Consider the following 19,229-nt stretch of genomic DNA (forward strand, 5'->3'; position numbering starts at 1 on the left):
CTAACTTGTATGATTTGAATGGAACTAACCCGGACTGACGCTGTTTTCAGCAGAATTGCCATGATGTTGTTTTATGTGCACAAAACAAAAGTTCTCTGAATGACCTGAAACTCCAGGGGATATCTTACAATAAATAATAAAAAAATCCTCGCCAAAGATGAAGACCAAGGGGCCCACACCCATCTCACGAGGGTGGGGGCGCCCCCCCCTAGAGCGCGCCCCCCCACCTCGTGGGCCCTTGGAAACCCCCCAACTCCAACTCCAACTCTATATAACTGCTTTCGGGGAGAAAAAAATAAGAGAGAAGAAATCATCGCGTTTTACTATACGGAGCCGCCGCCAAGCCCTAAAACCTCTCGGGAGGGCTGATCTGGAGTCCGTTCGGGGCTCCGGAGAGGGGGATTCGTCACCGTTGTCATCATCAACCATCCTCCATCACCACTTTCATGATGCTCATCGCCGTGCGTGAGTAATTCCATCGTAGGCTTGCTGGACGGTGATGGGTTGGATGAGATTCACCATGTAATCGAGTTAGTTTTGTTATGGTTTGATCCCTAGTATCCACTATGTTCTGAGATTGATGTTGCTATGACTTTGCTATGCTTAATGCTTGTCACTAGGGCCCGAGTGCCATGATTTTAGATCTGAACCTATTATGTTTTCATCAATATATGAGAGTTCTAGATCCTATCTTGCAAGTCTATAGTCACCTATTATGTGTTATGATCCCTTAACCCCGAAGTGACAATAATCGGGATACTTACCGGTGATGATCGTAGTTTTAGGAGTTCATGTATTCACTATGTGCTAATGCTTTGTTCCGGTTCTCTATTAAAAGGAGGCCTTAATATCCCTTAGTTTCCATTAGGACCCCGCTGCCACAGGAGGGTAGGACAAAAGATGTCATGCAAGTTCTTTTCCATAAGCACGTACGACTATATTCGGAATACATGCCTACATTACATTGAAGAATTGGAGCTAGTTCTATGTCACCCTATGTTATGACTGTTACATGATGAACCGCATCTGGCATAATTATCCATCATTGATCCGATGCCTACGAGCTTTCCATATACTGGTTTATGCTTATTTACTTTCCCGTTGTTACAATCACTACAAAATACCAAAAACATTACTTTGCTTTCATTACTCTTTTGTTACCGTTACCATCACTATCATATTACTTTGCTTCTAAACACTTTGCTGCAGATACTAAGTTTCCAGGTGTGGTTGAATTGACAACTCGGCTGCTAATACTTGAGAATATTCTTTTGGCTCCCCTTGTGTCGAATCAATAAATTTGGGTTGAATACTCTACCCTTGAAAGCTGATGCGATCCCCTATACTTGTGGGTTATCAAGACTAATTTCTGGTGCCGTTGCCGGGGAGCATAGCTCTATTCTTTGAGTCACTTGGGATTTATATCTGTTTATCACTATGAAGAACTTGAGAGATCCAAAAACTAAGATCTATCCCTCAACTACGAGGGGAGGTAAGGAACTGCCATCTAGCTCTGCACTTGATTCACCTTCTGTTATGAGTAAGCTTGCGACACCTACACCTACTTCTGTTATTCGTTTTGATATGTCGCATGTTATTGATGATGCTACTTCTGCTATGCATGATACTTATGATGAAACTACCTCTATGCCTGATACTACTATGCCACTTAGTGATTTTCTAGAGGAACGACTTGCTAGGGCTAGAGAGATTGAAAATATTGAATCTGATTATGAAGATGAAAGTGATGATGAAGAATCACTTGTTATTCCTGAGGGTTATTTATTTGATCAAGATGCTTCTTTAGCTATCTTAGCCTGCAAAGATAGATATGAACTCAAAAGGTTATTAGCTAAATGGAATAAGCAATCTCCAAATGCTAGGATGAGACCGGGCCCTGCTTTTGCTACTTCACCTATATGTGTTGCTGATAAGGATTATGAATTCTCTGTTGATCCTGATATAATTACTTTGGTTGAATCTGATCCTTTTCATGGTTATGAATTTGAAACTGATGTAGCACATCTTACTAAATTAAATGATATAGCCACCCTGTTCACTAATGATGAGAGATCTCGCTACTTTTATATCCTTAAAATATTTCCGTTCTCATTAAAGGGTGATGCTAAGATATGGTTTAATTCTCTTGATCCTGGTTGTGTGCGTAGTCCCCAGGATATGATTTATTACTTCTCTGCTAAATATTTCCCTGCTCATAAGAAACAAGCTGCTTTAAAGGAAATATACAACTTTGTGCAAATTAAAGAAGAGAGTCTCACACAAGCTTGGGGGAGGCTTCTCAAGTTACTTAATGCTTTGCCTGATCATCCTCTTAAGAAAAATGAAATACTTGATATCTTTTATAATGGACTAAGCGATGCTTCCGGAGATTACCTGGATAGTTGTGTTGGTTCTCTTTTCAGGGAAAGAACACCGGATGAAGCTGAAATCTTATTGAATAATATGTTGACAAATGAAAATAATTGGGCACCTCTTGAGCCAGCTCCTGAGCCAGCTCCTGAGCCAGCTCCTACTCCAATTAATGATCCTATTCCTAAACCAACTCCGAAGAAGAGAGGTGTTCTATGTCTCCGTCCTGAAGATATGCAAGAAGCAAAGAAATCTATGAAAGAAAAAGGTATTAAAGCTGAAGATGTTAAGAATTTACCTCCTATTGAAGAAATACATGGTCTTAATTTACCGCCTGATGAAGAAATATATGATCTTAATCCTTTATTTATTGAAGAACCTCCAGAACTCGATAACCCGACACAGGTAGTAAAGGTAAATTCTCTCTATAGATATGATAAAGCTGAAATCCCTCCTACTAAAATTGCTAGTCAATGCTTGGATGAGTTTGATAATTTTATGTTTAAGCAAGAAGACTTCAATTCTTATTCTGGTAGACAATTAAAACAAGATGCTGATATGATTACATACTTGGGTGATTATGTGGCTAATATTAGAGGTGAACTTAAACTTGTTAGCAAACATGCTTCTATGGTTACCACTCAAGTAGAACATGTACTTAAAGCTCAAAAAGAATTGCTCAATGAGATGAATAGTAAGAAAAATGATTATGCTGTTAAAGTGGCTACTAGAACTGGTAGAATGACTCAGGAACCTTTATACCCTGAAGGCCACCCTAAGAGAATTGAGCAAGATTCTCAGAGAAATAAAATTGATGCACCTAGTTCTTCTAAAAAGAAGAAAAAGAAAAATGACAGAACTGTGCAAACTTCTAGTGAACCTATTGCTGAACCACCTGATAATCCAAATGATATATCTATGTTTGATGCTGAAACACAATCTGGTAATGAACATGAACCTAATGAAAATGTTAATGATGATGTTCATATTAATGCTCAACCTAGTAATGATAATGATGTAGAAATTGAACCTGTTGTTGATCTTGCTAACCCACAATCAAAGAATCAATGTTATGGTAAGAAAGACTTTGTTGCTAGGAAACATGGTAAAGAAAGAGAACCTTGGGTTCAGAAACCCATGCCTTTTCCTCCTAAACCATGCAAGAAAAAGGATGATGAGGATTTTGAGTGCTTTGCTGAAATTATTAGACCTATATTTTTGCGTATGCGATTGACTGATATAGTCAAAACAAATCCTTATGCTAAGTACATGAAAGATATTATTACAAATAAAAGAAAGATACCGGAAGCTGAAATTTCCACCATGCTTGATAATTATACTTTTAAGGGTGGAATACTAAAGAAACTTGGGGATCCAAGAGTACCTACTATACCATGCTCCATTAAAAGAAACTATGTTAAAACTGCTTTATGTGATCTTGGAGCCGGTGTAAGTGTTATGCCTCTCTCTTTATATTGTAGACTTGATTTGAATAAGTTGACACCTACTGAAATATCTTTGCAAATGGCTGATAAATCAACTGCTATACCTGTCGGTATTTGTGAGGATGTTCCTGTTGTGGTTGCAAACGTTACTATTTTAACGGACTTTGTTATTCTTGATATTCCCGAGGACGATAGTATGTCTATTATTCTTGGAAGACCTTTTATTAATACTGCAGGGGCTGTTATTGATTGCAACAAAGGAAATGTCACTTTTCATGTTAATGGCAATGAGCATACGGTACACTTTCCGAGGAAACAACCTCAAGTTCATAGTATCAATTCTATCAGAAAAATTCCATCGATTATATTTGGAGGTTTTGAATTTCCTCTTCCTACCGTCAATAAGAAATATGATATACTTATTATTGGGGATGTGCATATCCCTGTTGAGGTAACCTAGTGTTATTTGAAATTTCTCCGGTTTCATGTTAATCGGAATGGGTTTGTTAACAAGACTTGATCAACCTTGTTAGTGGATTCCTTTTGACGAGCATGAGATGGATGAAACTAGAAGCACAACCTTATGTACCCTCTCTATACTTTCTGTTATTTAGTTGAAATAAAACAAAATAAATAATTTTCTGTCTGTTATCTGATTATCCGTGCAATATAAAAATACCTCAAAAATAAAAGTTCTCCAAATGCCCTGAAAATTAAATATGATTTTTTTATAGAATATTTGAGGATTTATGGAACAAAGAACACACCAGGGGGCCAACCACCTTGCCACGAGGGTGGAGGGCGCGCCCACCCCCCTAGGGTGCGCCCCCCTGCCTCATGGGCCCATGGTGGCCCTCCTCCACTTATTCTTCCAGCCACACACTTCATCTTCCTCCCCCAAACACGAAAAAACCAACTCAAACCTGAGTCCAAGCTCGTTTTGCTGCCATTTTCGATCTCCTTGCTCAAAGCACCTCTCACAAAACTGCTTGGGGAGATTGTTCCTTGGTATGTGACTCCTCCATTGGTCCAATTAGTTTTTGTTCTAGTGTTTTATTCATTGCAAATTTGTGTTGCTTAGGTGACCCTGTTCTTGAGCTTGCATGTCAAATTTATATGGTCAAAAGTAGTTTTGATGCATGATATAGGCCCTAGGCACTTGTAGGAGTAGTTGCTATCAATACTATTGAGTTTGGTTTACTTTTATTTTGAAGTTACTAAAAAAATTCAGAATTTTTCAGAGGAAGAAATATGCTTAGGAAAATGTTCCAAGGTGGTTCTTTAAAGAAGCAAGGACCCAGGCTTGCAATGCGTGATGCTGACAAAGAGCCACCAAGAGACGCTCCAGTGCGTCCTTGTGAGTGGCCTTCTGAAAATTTTATGGATCAAGCGGGAATTAAAGAAGAATTTAATGCATATTTGCGTAATGCCGATCTTGAGGACTTTGAGGGAGACAAATGCCCCCAGTATCATGAGCTCACAAGCTCTTTTGTGAGGAGGTTTGAGTATTCATCTTCACGTAATTCTCCTTCAGTCATGTTTGATCTTTATGATAAATCTTATACCATGGACCTAGAGGATTTCACTCTTGCTTGCAAACTTCCACAATGGGGTAGTGTTAGGGATCCCCCTAAATCTGAATTTAGAAACTTTCTTGCTAGTATAGCTGTAGGGGAATCCAGAGATATAACGCAAGCTACCATAGGGAGCATTCACTTTCCTGCTATACATTATTTTGCTCTCTTCATAGGTAGGAGCATAAATGCTAAGGATGAAGCATGTCACATGTGTGTCCCCGACCTTAGCATTCTCAGGAGTGCTGTGTCTGGAGACCAATCTTATCATATGGGAGCCATTGTAGCTCGTAGGTTGCATCATAATAAACATAATGGAGATTTCTTTGGAGGAATTTATGCAACCCGCTTAGCTAAATTTCTTGAGATAGACATTCGTGAAGGAGACATGGAGTTGCCTCCTGCTTATTTAGATTTTGATTCTATGGTTTCCCACCATTTTGTCGAGAGGAACGAATCACCTCTCCAGTACCGACTAATCTTTGACAGACGTCGTGCTGTCCATATTACTCTCCCTGCTCCTGCTTTCTTTGATTATCAGGCAAGAGGAGGATATACTATTACCAGAGAGGAGGCAGATGAGTACGAGAGGAGAGTGGAGGCCGCTCGTCGCCACGCTGCTGCTCAGGAGGCGATAGCCGCTGCATCTCAGTATGACCCCAACTATTATTATGGATATCAGCCAGGCCAGCCGTGGCCATAGAACAACTTAGACCAAAAGCCTAAGCTTGGGGGAGTACGTATTTCCCACCGACATTACATTTATGTTCACACACACTCATTGCTAGATGTCGGTGCTCATACTTTTTCATTGTATCATCCATGCTAGTTTATTTCCTTTTATGCTTTCTTCTTGTGTGTTTAATAAACCTTAAGAAAAAACCAAAAAAATTAGTTGTAGCTTTTAATTAATTTACTTTCCATGCTGTAGTAGTAATTAAAAAGAAAACCCAAAAATATTTTCTATTCTTCTTTTGCTTGTTGGGAGCTTTCCCGTGTAAATAGTTTTACTACTTTTCTTTTCTTTGGGGGTGAGTAGGAGAAGACCTTGATTAAATTGTTGAAGTGGCTCTTATATGCATTATTGTTTATCTGACAAAAGATCCCATATTGCCTTGTCTTCTCCTGTTTATTGAATGCTCGCAGATTCCACCTTAGTCCAATGCACGTGCACTCGTATTATTATTCACATCGTTCGATCGTGCAAGTGGAAGGCAATTATGATGATATATGATGGACTGACTGAGATGAGAAAAGCTGGTACGAACTCTACCTCTTTTGTTTTTGTAAATATGATGAGTTCATCGTTCTTGATTCAGCTTGTTATGAATAAACATGTTTGCAATGACAATTAGAGATCATAGTTGCTTGTGCCATGCTTGATTAGCTATGAGTTATAATGATTTACCTTGCGTGCCAACATGCTATTAAAATGGTTATGATGTGGTATGATAGGGTGGTATCCTCCTCTGAATGATTTAAGTGACTTGACTTGGCACATGTTCATGCATGTAGTTGAAACAAATCAACATAGCCTTCACGATATTTATGTTCATGGTGGATTATATCCTACTCATGCTTGCATCCAATGTTTATTAATTTTAATGCATGTACATGGCTGTTGTCGCTCTCTAGTTGGTCGCTTCGCAGTCTTTTGCTAGCCTTCACCTGTACTAAGCGGGAATACTGCTTGTGCATCCAAACTCCTTAAACCCCATAGTTATTCCACATGAGTCCACTATACCTTCCTATATGCGGTATCTACCTGCCGTTCTAAGTAAATTTGTATGTGCCAAACTCTAAACCTTCAAATAATCATCCTATTTTGTATGCTCGAATAGCTCATGGATCAACTCGGGCTGTCTGTATCTTCCATGTTAGGCGGGTTATTCTCAAGAGGAGTGGACTCCGCTCCTCACTCACGAGATAAAGGGCTGGTCACCAGGATGCCCAGTCCTATGCTTTATGCAAACTAAATCAAAATAATTGCAAACAAAACTCCCCCTGGGACCTGATGTATGTTGGAGGCACTTGTTGTTTCGAGCAAGCCATGGATTGATGTTTGTTGGTGGAGGGGGAGTATAAACTTTACCATTCTGTTTGGGAACCGCCTATAATGTGGGTAGCATGGAAGATATCGCCATCTCTCGGTTGTTATGTTGACAATGAAAGTATACCGCTCAAAATGTTATTCACCTCTATTTCAAAACCGAGCTCTGGCACCTCTACAAATCCCTGCTTCCCTCTGCGAAGGGCCTATCTATTTACTTTTATGTTGAGTCATCACCCTCTTATTAAAAAGCACTAGCTGGAGAGCGCAGCTGTCATTTGCATTCATTACTGTTAATTTATATTGGGTGTGACTATGATTGGATCTCTTTTACCATGAATTATAATGTCTAGTCAGTCCTTGATCCTTAAAGGTGCTCTGCATTTATGTTTTGCGGTCTCAGAAAGGGCTAGCGAGATACCATCTTGTTATATCAAATTATGATTGTTTTGAGAAAGTGTTGTCATCCGAGATTTATTATTATGGCTTGCTAGTTGATTACGTGATTGATATGAGTAATCATGAGACCTAAGAATTATTGCAAATGTGGTTAGTTATAATCTTTGCTGAAAACTTGAATGCTAGCTTGACATATTTGCAACAACAAGAGCAAACAGAGTTTGTAAAAGTTTTTCTTTATTTCTTTCAGTTTGTCAACTGAATTGCTTGAGGACAAGCAAGGGTTTAAGCTTGGGGGAGTTGATACGTCTCCAACGTATCTACTTTTCCAAACACTTTTGCCCTTGTTTTGGACTCTAACTTGTATGATTTGAATGGAACTAACCCGGATTGACGCTGTTTTCAGCAGAATTGCCATGATGTTGTTTTATGTGCAGAAAACAAAAGCTCTCGGAATGACCTGAAACTCCACGGGATATCTTACAATAAATAATAAAAAAATCCTCGCCAAAGATGAAGACCAGGGGGCTCACACCTTTCTCACGAGGGTGGGGGCGCCCCCCCCCCTAGGGCGCGCCCCCTACCTCGTGCCCCCCTGGAAACCCCCCGACTCCAACTCCAACTCTATATAACTGCTTTCGGGGAGAAAAAATAAGATAGAAAAAATCATCGCGTTTTACGATATGGAGCCGCCGCCAAGCCCTAAAACCTCTCGGGAGGGCTGATCTGGAGTTCGTTCGGGACTCCGGAGAGGGGGATCCGTCGCCGTCGTCATCATCAACCATCCTCCATCACCAATTTCATGATGCTCACCACCGTGCGTGAGTAATTCCATCATAGGCTTGCAGGACGGTGATGGGTTGGATGAGATTCACCATGTAATCGAGTTAGTTTTGTTAGGGTTTGATCCCTAGTATCCACTATGTTCTGAGATTGATGTTGCTATGACTTTGCTATGCTTAATGCTTGTCACTAGGGCCCGAGTGCCATGATTTCAGATCTGAACCTATTATGTTTTCATCAATATATGAGAGTTCTAGATCCTATCTTGCAAGTCTATAGTCACCTATTATGTGTTATGATCCGTTAACCCCGAAGTGACAATAATTGGGATACTTAACGGTGATGATCGTAGTTTTAGGAGTTCATGTATTCACTATGTGCTAATGCTTTGTTCCGGTTCTCTATTAAAAGGAGGCCTTAATATCCCTTAGTTTCCATTAGGACCCCGCTGCCACGGGAGGGTAGGACAAAAGATGTCATGCAAGTTCTTTTCCATAAGCACGTATGACTATATTCAGAATACATGCCTACATTACATTGACGAATTGGAGCTAGTTTTGTGTCACCCTATGTTATGAATGTTACATGATGAACTGCATCCGGCATAATTATCCATCATTGATCCGATGCCTACGAGTTTTCCATATACTTGTTTACGCTTATTTACTTTCCCGTTGCTATTGTTACAATCACTACAAAATACCAAAAACATTACTTTGCTTTCATTACTCTTTTGTTACCATTACCATCAATATCATATTACTTTGCTACTAAACACTTTGCTGCAGATACTAAGTTTCTAGGTGTGGTTGAATTGACAACTCAGCTGCTAATACTTGGGAATATTCTTTGGCTCCCCTTGTGTCGAATCAATAAATTTGGGTTGAATACTCTACCCTCGAAAGCTGTTGCGATACCTTATTCTTGTGGTTTATCACCATCAGCCTTGTACTTTACTTTGAAAACCCATTTGCAGTCGATTACGTTGGCATGAGGTGGGGGGGGGAACTAGGGTTCACGTACCATTGTGACGAAGAGCATCAATCTCAAACTGCATAGCATCACGCCAAGCAGGAGATGCATAGGCCTCACGGTGATCACGGGGTTCCCTGGAGACCAGGAACGCACGGCGGGATGGATCATAGTTGACAGCACCATCCGTACGATGAGCAAGTTAGCGAGTATGATCACGTGTGCGCATGACCATTGCATGGGCAGGAGGTGCCGGAGCAGAGGATCTGGGAGCAGCAGCCGAGGAGGGAATCGGATCCTCCTAGGATCCCGTGTTGCCAGCGGATGCAGCAGGAGAATCTGGCGGCGATCCTGAGGAGGGAACAGGCGACGCAGGCGTGTTTGTCGCGGGACCGGCCCGGCCCACCGACTGCCTGCCAGGCACGTGGGCAGCAGCCTGTGGCGTGTCGGGCACGGAGGGAGCCGGGCCAGTGGCGGGCCCCGCCACTGAGGGGGACAGGCCGTGCGGGGTGGCGACCGGGCCATCAAAGGCCGCCACGTGGGCCAACGGATGGGGCGCCTCCCCACGGTCGCCTGGCGCGTCGATGTCGCTGTCTGGCGCGGCTGCGCGATTCGAGGCCGGATCAGCTCCGGATCCTGTGCCCGGATCTGCCTGAGACGCGGGAGCGCCTGGCACACCGGGGATCTTCTGCGCCGAAGGAGAGCCTGCATCCAGGTTGGAAGACAGAGTAGATATACCATAGTTCATGTGGTCGTGCGGGAATAAAAGGATGGGTTGGCAAAAGGAAAAACTTTTTCGTCAAACGTGACATCTCTAGAGATATAAACACGAGCCGTGGGTAGATGAAGACATTTATACCCTTTTTGGCAAATGTTGTAGCCAACGAACACACATTGTTGGGATCGAAAGGCGAGTTTGTGTGTGTTGTAGGGACGCATATTGGGCCAGCAAGCGCAACCAAACGTACGAAGCGACATGTAGTCTAGTTTGGTGGTGAACAGTTTTTCCATTGGACTAAGGTTGCCAATGACACGACTAGGTAGACGATTAATAAGATAGCATGCCGAGAGATAGGCCTCATCCCGAAACCGTAGCGGCATAGACGCATGTGATAGTAAATAGAGCCCCATGTCAACAATGTGACGGTGCTTCCTTTCAGCAGAACCATTTTGTGTTATCTCTGAGCTCGAAGCTCTGTCAATGGCGAAGACACAGACACACACACAAGACTGAACTTTTTGTCGCAGCGCAATCGCCTGCTGCTTTTCTGCTTCTCTCTTCTTATTCACTTGATGAACGGGAAAAACGGATCAAGAACAGCCCCCGCTACTGGTTCGTGCCATCCCACGATCATGGGCGTGCTCATGCCGCGAGCTAAGGGCCTCGGGATCGCACATGCCGCGTCCTCATGCACTGTCTAACTAAAACGAGAAAAACGCTAACTGACGAAAGTGAAAAACTAACACTACAGCCGCAGTTCTAACTAAACTTCAGAACGACTCAGCCCTAGTGATTATTTGCTAACAATCTCCCCCTAAGCTAGTCATGACAGAGAGCTTAAACCTCAACCATGCTGATGCGCGCGCGCAGCTCCAAAAGCCGCGTGCGCCCAAGTGACTTCGTGAAAATGTCAGCGAGCTGATCGCCGGTGGCGATGTGCTCGACCCTGGTCTTCTCCTCCTCCACGCACCTTCGAATGAAGTGGTATCGAACATCAATGTGCTTGCTTCGGTCGTGGAAGACGGGATTCTTTCACAACTGGATCGCCGACTTGTTGTCGGCGAAGACTGTGACGGCGCCGGCCTTCTCCTTCAACAAGTCACCCAAGAGCCTGCTCAGCCAGATGCCCTGGCACGCCGCGGTCGTCGCGGCCACGTACTCGGCTTCGCACGAAGACAGCGCAACGATCTTCTATTTCTGAGACTGCCAAGTGATCGGCGCTCCTCCGAAGAAGAAAATGTTGTCGGACGTGCTCTTGCAATCGTCAATGTCGCCGGCCATGTCCGAGTCGTTGTATCCAATAAGCCCCACATTGCTGCCCTTGATATACTTGCACCCATACCTACGTGTGCCAGCGATGTAGCGAAGAAGATGCTTGACGACGGCCAGATGCGCCGTGGTCGGCGCCTCCATGAACCGGCTCAGGTAACCCACCGCGAAGGTGATGTCTGGCCGCGTGTGGGTGAGGTAGCGGAGCCCTCCGATGATGCTGCGGTAGTTCGTGGCGTTCACACGCGGTTCTGGTCCCTCCTTGCTCAACTTGAGACGCGGCTCCATGGGCACGTGCGTTGGGTTGCAGTCCGCCATGCCCGCCCTCTCCAAGAGCTCGCCGGCATACGCCGTCTGCATCAGAGTGATCTCCCCGGCCCCCTGCTTCACCTCTATGCCCAGGTAGAAGCTGAGTAAATCGAGGTCACTCATACAGAAACTGCCCATCATCTCCGCCTTGAAAGCGTGGATCGCCTCGGCGTCGGCTCCAGTGACGACGAGGTCGTCGACGTACACGCCAACCAGGAGCCGTGCTTGTCCTTCGCCTCGCGTGTACATGGCATGCTCTGACGGGCAACTCGCGAACCCAAGCTGTCGCATCGTGCGATCGAGCTTGGCGTTCCAAGCCCGCGGTGCCTGCCGCAGCCCGTAGAGCGCCTTGTGGAGGCGATAAACCTTGTGCTCTTCACCTTTCCGCGCGAAGCCAGGGGGTTGCTTGACGTAGACCTCCTCCTTGAGCTCGCCGTTGAGGAAGGCCGACTTGACGTCCAGATGATGCAGCTCCCAGCCACGCTGAGCCGCCATGCCGACCATGACGCGCACTGAGTCCAGCCTTGCCACGGGCCCGAACGCGTCGTCATAGTCCACGCCCTCCTTATGCACAAAGCCCCTTGCCACGAGCCTCACCTTGTGTTTGACGATGACACCTGCGGCATCCTTCTTAAGCTTAAACACCCATTTGAGGCCAATGGCCGTGTGACCTGCAGGCAGATCAGTGAGCGTCCAGGTGCCGTTCTCCTCAATAGATGCCAGCTCCTCCAGCATCGCGCTACGCCAGCTCTCATGGGGCGCAGCTTCTGCAAATGTGACTGGCTCCTCTTCAGCCAGCAGTAGGCGTTCCTCGGGTGCAGACGACTTGGCCGCGCCACTGTACACGTCTGCGAGGTGGCGGAAGCGATGCCCCGCGAACGGATCATCGTTGGCGTCGTACGAGTCATGCCGTGTCGTGGGTGGTGTGACGAACTCGATCGCCCCTGGAGCCTCGTCCGGAGGCGTCCCGCCGCCAGAGCCGTCCGAACAAGCTGTAGACTCGCGGGTCCACGGTGTTGATGGAGAACGAGACATGGCCGCGCTCTGGGGCGTGGCGGGGGCAGCATCCACAGTCCCGCTGTTGGGCGTGGCTGGTGAGTCCACCACGGTGTCGTGGCCTCCTCTCGGTCCCCGCTCGGATCGCCTTCCGCGGTGTGCACGCTCCGCCCTCCAGTGGTTAATGGGAGCTCGTGGTGGATGACGAGCGGCTCCGCCGTGTGCTCGCCCACGGTGCCCCAGTCCCAGCTTGCGCCCTCATCGAACACCATGCCGCGCGACGTGTACACACGCTTGGTCAGTGGATCGTACACTCTGTACGCCTTCGAGCCCGTCTCATAGCCGATGAAGACCATCTTGGTGCTGCGATCGTCGAGCTTCTTCAGCCCTGGTCGCGTGTTCTTGATGTAGGCGATGCAGCCGAAGACGCACAGGAATTGCACGGTAGGTTTCTTGCCGTACCATGCCTCGTACGGGGTTTTGCCATTGACGCTGCGGGTGTAAGATCTGTTAAGAATGAACACCGCAGTCGCCACGGCCTCCCCCCAAAAACAGCTCGGCATGTTCTTCGCCTTGAGCATGCTCCTCGCCATGCCGACGACGGTCTGGTTACGCCGTTCCACCACACCGTTCTGCTACGGTGAGTAGGGCGCCGTCAGATGCCTCTGCATGCCCTGATCTGCAAAGTACTCGCCGAGCGCGCTGGAGGTGAACTCGCCGCCCCGGTCCGTCCAAAACGCGCGTAGTCGTGCACCTTGCTCTGCCTCCGCTGCGGCGACGAAGTGCTTGATGCTGGCCCCAGCAACATCCTTCGCTGGCAGCAGCATAGCCCACATATAGCGGCTGTGATCATCGACGATGAGCATGAAGTAGCGCTTCCCGTCGGGAGTGGCCGGTGCGATGGGTCCACATAGATCGGCGTGAACCAGCTCGAGCGGCCCTGCCGCCTGGTAGCATGCCTGAGAGGGAAACGGAGCACGCCGTTGCTTCCCCACTAAGCATGCGTCGCAGATCTGCTCGACGTGGTCCACCAACGGCATCCCGTGCACCATGTCAGCGCGCCCCATGCGCCGGAGTGCGTCGAAGTGCAGGTGGCCGAACCTGGCATGCCACTTCCATGCCTTGTCACCGCCGTGTGCTGCCAGGCAAACAGGGTGTGCAAGATCCAGGCGCACAACATATAGGCGCCTGCCATTCCGGCGTACCTGGGCCAGTTTGTTCTGGCGGCGATCATATGACGTCAGGACGCCGTCGTGGATCTTGGTGGTGCAGCCATGCTCGTCTAGTTGTCCGAGACTGATGATGCTCGTCTTGAGGCGCGGGATGAAGTAGACGTCGGTGAGGGCGCGGTGGTCGCCGCTGCACACGGTGAACGTGACCGTGCCGCGGCCACGGATAGCCACGCTGGAACCGTCCCCAAACCTGACGCTCCCAGTGACGCCCTCATCCAGCTCCGCGAACGCCGACCGATCGCCGGTCATGTGATTGGACGCGCCGGTGTCCAAGAACCAGAGACCGTCGCACGGTGGCTCCTCAGCGCCCAGGTTCGCCTCTGCACGCTCCTCGTTGAGCATGACGTGCTCCCCCGTGCCTGTGTCGGGGTCGCGGCGATCACTGCCATCAGGAGCGTCGGGTCGTCGTCATGCCCGTCCGCGGCGTGCCCACCTTGTTCGGCAAGGTTTGCCTCCCTGCGCTCCTCGCGGAGGCGCGTCCTGCACTCACGCGCCCAGTGCCCGTACTTCTTGTAGTGACGGCACTGGTCCGTGGGTTTTGCGCGACTGCCGGAGCCGCGCCCACCGCCGCCTCCACGGCGTCCACCGCCGCGACCTGAGCCGGATCCGCTGCCTCCGGACCCGTCGATCTCACTGCACTGCATGCGCGCGAGCCACTCCTCGGCCGTGAACATGAGGCGCCCCACGCCTGGGTCCCCCTGGTCGAGATCGTACCTCTCCTCGGCGTCTCTCAGCCGTTCGGTGAGCTCCTCCACGGGGAGAGTATCCAGATCAGCAAGCGTCTCGATTGACAAAGCGATTTGTGAATACCTCTTCGGGACGACGGAGAGGAACTTGCGGACGATGCGTTTCTCCAGAACGGTCTCCCCGAGCTGCGCCATCTGGGCCACCATGTTCGTGATCCTCATGGCGAAGTCGTCGATCGTCTCGCCGTCGGCGAAACGGATGTCGTTGTACTGCTTGGTGAGGGTTGCGAGCTTGGCCTCGCGGACGCGAGCCACACCGAGACGCATGGTCTTGACGGACTCCCACGCCTCCTTCGCCGTGGCCTTGCCGGCGAGAGTAGGCCCCATCTCCGGTGGCACTCCACGCAGGATGGCCTCGAGCGCGAGCCGATCGTCGCTGCGCTCCGCCGTGCCCGTCACCACGACGTCCCAGAGGTGACGCCCCTCCATCATCAGCTGCATGAGGACAGCCCAGTCGGTGTAGTTGGTCCTCGTCAGCTGCGGCCACACCGCGCCGCCGGTGTCGCGCACCACCCGCGCCATGGATCTCTCTGCCACAACTAGCTCTGAGCCGTCGGAGACCTTTGCGCGCGGCATCGGTGGCGACTTGCTGCCGGAATCGTCCCCGACCATGCCCTAGACCGAAGAACGGCTCTGATACCAATTGTTATCTCTGAGCTCAAAGCTCTATCAATGGCGAAGACACACACACACACAAGACTGAACTTTTTGTCGCAGCGCAATCGCCTGCTGCTTTTCTGCTTCTCTCTTCTTATTCACTTGATGAACGGGAAAAACATATCAAGAATAGCCCCCAATACTAGATCGTGCCATCCCACGATCATGGGCATGCTCATGCCGCGAGCTAAGGGCCTCGGGATCGCACATGCCACATCCTCAGGCACTGTCTAACTGAAACGAGAAAAACGCTAACTGACGAAACTGAAAAACTAACACTACAGCCGTAGTTCTAACTCAACTTTAGAACGACTCGGCCCTAGTGATCTGTCACGCTAGATTATTTTCTAACATTTTGCTGGTGTGTGTGTGGACAAGATACATGATGCATAATGCCAAGTTGATGAAAAAATGTGTTGCTAAGCTTCTCGTACTCCCCACCCCAGTCGGATTGAACACATAAAATCTTGCGAGATAAAAGGCATTCAACATGAGCAAGGAAGTCACGAAAAACATCAAACACATCACATTTTCTCTTGAGAAGATAAATCCACACAAATTTACTATAATCATTGATAAATGAGACATAGTACTGGAACCCACCAGATGATGTTTTGGCAGGTCCCCACAGATCCGAAAAAATAAGTTCTAATGGGAAGGAAGAAACACTCGAGGATCTAGGAAAAGGAAGCTGGTGTGCTTTGCCTTGTTGACATGCATTACACACATGGGTCATAGACCGACTAGAAGAAGCTATTTTATTGGATGATAAAACGTGCTGAACGACTTGAGTGGAAGGGTGGCCAAGCCTTGTATGCCAATCTTCTGCTGACAACCTAACCGAAGATAGAGCATGATGATATGATGGCCAAATGGGGTAAAGCCCATTTCACATCTGCCTTGAAGTAGAACCTTCTTGGTGATCAAATCCTTCATAAGAAAATGAGTAGGATAATACTTTAGATAAGCATGATTATCAACAGCAAGGCGATTGGCAGAGAGAAGGTTTTTGTCAGCGTTAGGAACATGCAAGATATTGCGAAGTTGAAGATTAGCAGAAGGGGTAGGAAGAATTGCATGACCACGGTGAGCTATGTGCAAACCTGATCCGTCAGCTGTGTGGATGCGGTCTCTGCCTGGATAGTTCTCCCGGATCGTGAGGCGATCCAGATCGCCGGTGATGTGGTTCGTGGCCCCGGTGTCACTGAACCAAGCCGGATCACCTAGGATGGAGGGAGGAGACACAGCATCAAGGCCAACCATCTTGGACTGTTGCGGTTGGAACGCATGGTTGTAGCGCTGACCGCACTCCTAGGCGTAGTGACCAGGGTCGTGGCAGAGCTGACACTGAACACGGTTACCGTAGTCACCGCGATCACCGCTGCGATTGCCGCCATAGTCGCCTTGTTGGCGCGAGCCGCTGCCACCACGGTTCCCGCGCTCACTGCCGCGAGAATTGTTGTTGTAGCCACCACGATCTCCGGAGTTGCCGCGGCTCTTGCCGCGGTAGTTGCCCTTGCCCCGATTGGTGTTGTTGTTGGTGTTGCCGTTGGGGTCCCGGGCGACGTAGTTGACGGAGGAGCCGCCATGCTGGAGATGAAGATATGCCGCGTTGTACTCGCGACGTTGTTCGAAGGAGATCGCATGGGAGTAGAACTCACCAAGCGTCATGCCCTCGGGACGAGTAGTATACGCCGTGATGAGAGGCTCGTAGTCGCTGTCGAGGCCGGTGATGACAGCGGTGATGATGTCTTCTTCGCGCATGGGCGGCCAACAGCGGCGAGCTGGTCGGCATTGGAGCGGATCTTGGCGAAGTAATCCGCCATGGAGAGGGTGCCCTTCCTGAAGACGGCCATGTCCAGTTTGATTTGAACGATGCTAGCGCAGCAGTGGGTGGTGCACATCTCCTCGACATGAGCCCAGATGGCACGAGAAGTTTCCAGCCGATGCAGCTGCTGCAATACCTCGTCAGAGAGAGAGAGAGAGAGGCAAGGAGATAGCCGAGGACGATTTGGTCCTAGCGGAACCGGGTGGCATACTTCGGGTTAGGCGCACAAACCCCCTTGTCATCGGGGTCGAGAAGCTTGGCAGGAGCCGGAAGATAGCCATCGACATAGCCCGTGGCACCGGCTATGCGCAGAGGGGGAAGGACTTGAGCCTTCTAAAGGAGGAAATTGGAGGTGGTAAGTTTGGCGGTGATCAGGCTGGCGGAGGGAGGGGGAACAGCAGAAGCCGGCGGCCCATTGAAGGCGTCGGGCAGGGAGAGCGTGGTTACGGTAGAGGAGGAGGAAGCGGAAGCCGTAGGGGAGCCCATCGTGCGATCAAGCGGGTAGGCCTGATACCATGTGAAATAGAGAGGAAATAGATTGGATCGGCGCACCCAACATGGTGGCCTAGGGATGTATTTATATGGATGCAACTAGGGCACATATTACAGGTAGTTACAGGAGATAAGTACATATATTAACAGACTCCTATATCCTAACAATATACAGTTTAACATAACATAGACCATTGCACGCACTAGTGGCTGATGGATTATATCCCTTTACATGAATATAAACTATATGAGAGTTATGTTAATCCATGCTGCCTATATATAGCTGCATAACACAGACAGCCAGGTGGGTGACTTCTAGTACCCGTGTTGATTATAGCACCACTCCTAGATTAAGTTCTTGCAACTAGCAAGCGATTTAGGGATCTTGTAGCAGTTGTTGGAAATTTAGAATCACTATGTGGGGTTCATTGGTGGTTGGTGATGTCTGTTGTTTCCATCTATTAGTATACTTGCATACAATGACCCTTGCACAACAGACGACGTCTTGATGTGATTAGCTTGCTTGTCTTCTCTTCTGGCTCAAGTGATAAATGGCGTTCCTAGGTTCAATGCCACCCTGTGCAACCATCTGATAATTTGATACACATGATTTGTTATTTATCTGATGGCATGCTCTTATTTTCAGTGCCACCTCCGGTTCACGAGGATCCCGTGCACAACTACATGCCGGTCCCTCATGGAGAAGCCAATCCAGTAACTCACATACCAGTGACTCTAGCTCTACAAGTACCAGTGATGCTCTCCAAAAAGAGAAAACTAAACCAGTGATGCTCTCCAGAAAGAAAGGAAAATGCTCTATAAGTGATGTTCAAACGTCAGACTTGAAATGTGTTATTTTGTTGTATCATCTTACTGTATGTATTCTACCTTAGCTAAGGTCACTCCCTTTATGCCATAGTTTGCTCCAGCTTGGCTGGAACTGAGAAAGTTATTGGGACATCGACATCAACAGATGACATTGTTGCAGAAAGTTATTGAAACTGCCACATTGCTTTTACCTCACTATGTTCGTGTGCTGTGAGAGTATCTCCAGCCGTTGGCCCCCCCAGGGGGCGCCTAAAATCGCCCCCTGGGGGTGAGCCGGCGCAAAGCATCGGCCTGGGGCCGAGTTGGTCTCCAGCCGCCGGCCCCAGGGCCGTCCCCAGGCGCGTTCAAAAAAATAAAAAAAAAATAGCAAAGTTCAAAGTTCGGCGAAGTTCGGCATATATTACATTTAAAAAGTGGGTTTTTATTACATAATATATGTAATTAAAAAAAGAACTGGCTAAAAGCGGAGTAGTCGTCGTCGTCGTCTGGCTTCTCCTCCTTGATGCGGCCGTCCCTGGTGGACCCCTGACCGGCGTCGCCTATGCGGGCTGGTGGCGG

At 48.0% G+C, this 19,229-nt stretch overlaps 1 protein-coding gene across 1 annotated transcript in view; it reads left to right on the forward strand.

Moving 5' to 3' along the window:
- The window catches only part of LOC125518713 (methyl-CpG-binding domain-containing protein 2-like), a 55,914-nt gene extending 37,282 nt beyond the window's left edge, over nucleotides 1–18,632 (forward strand). The window contains exon 4 of the mRNA XM_048683541.1: nucleotides 18,490–18,632. Within this exon, the coding sequence (XP_048539498.1) occupies nucleotides 18,490–18,632 (143 nt within the window). The remainder of the gene's footprint in view (nucleotides 1–18,489) is intronic.
- The last annotated feature ends 597 nt before the right edge of the window (nucleotides 18,633–19,229 follow it).

This window comes from Triticum urartu, chromosome 7 (genome assembly GCF_003073215.2).
Source record: "Triticum urartu cultivar G1812 chromosome 7, Tu2.1, whole genome shotgun sequence".
Lineage (NCBI taxonomy): Eukaryota > Viridiplantae > Streptophyta > Magnoliopsida > Poales > Poaceae > Triticum > Triticum urartu.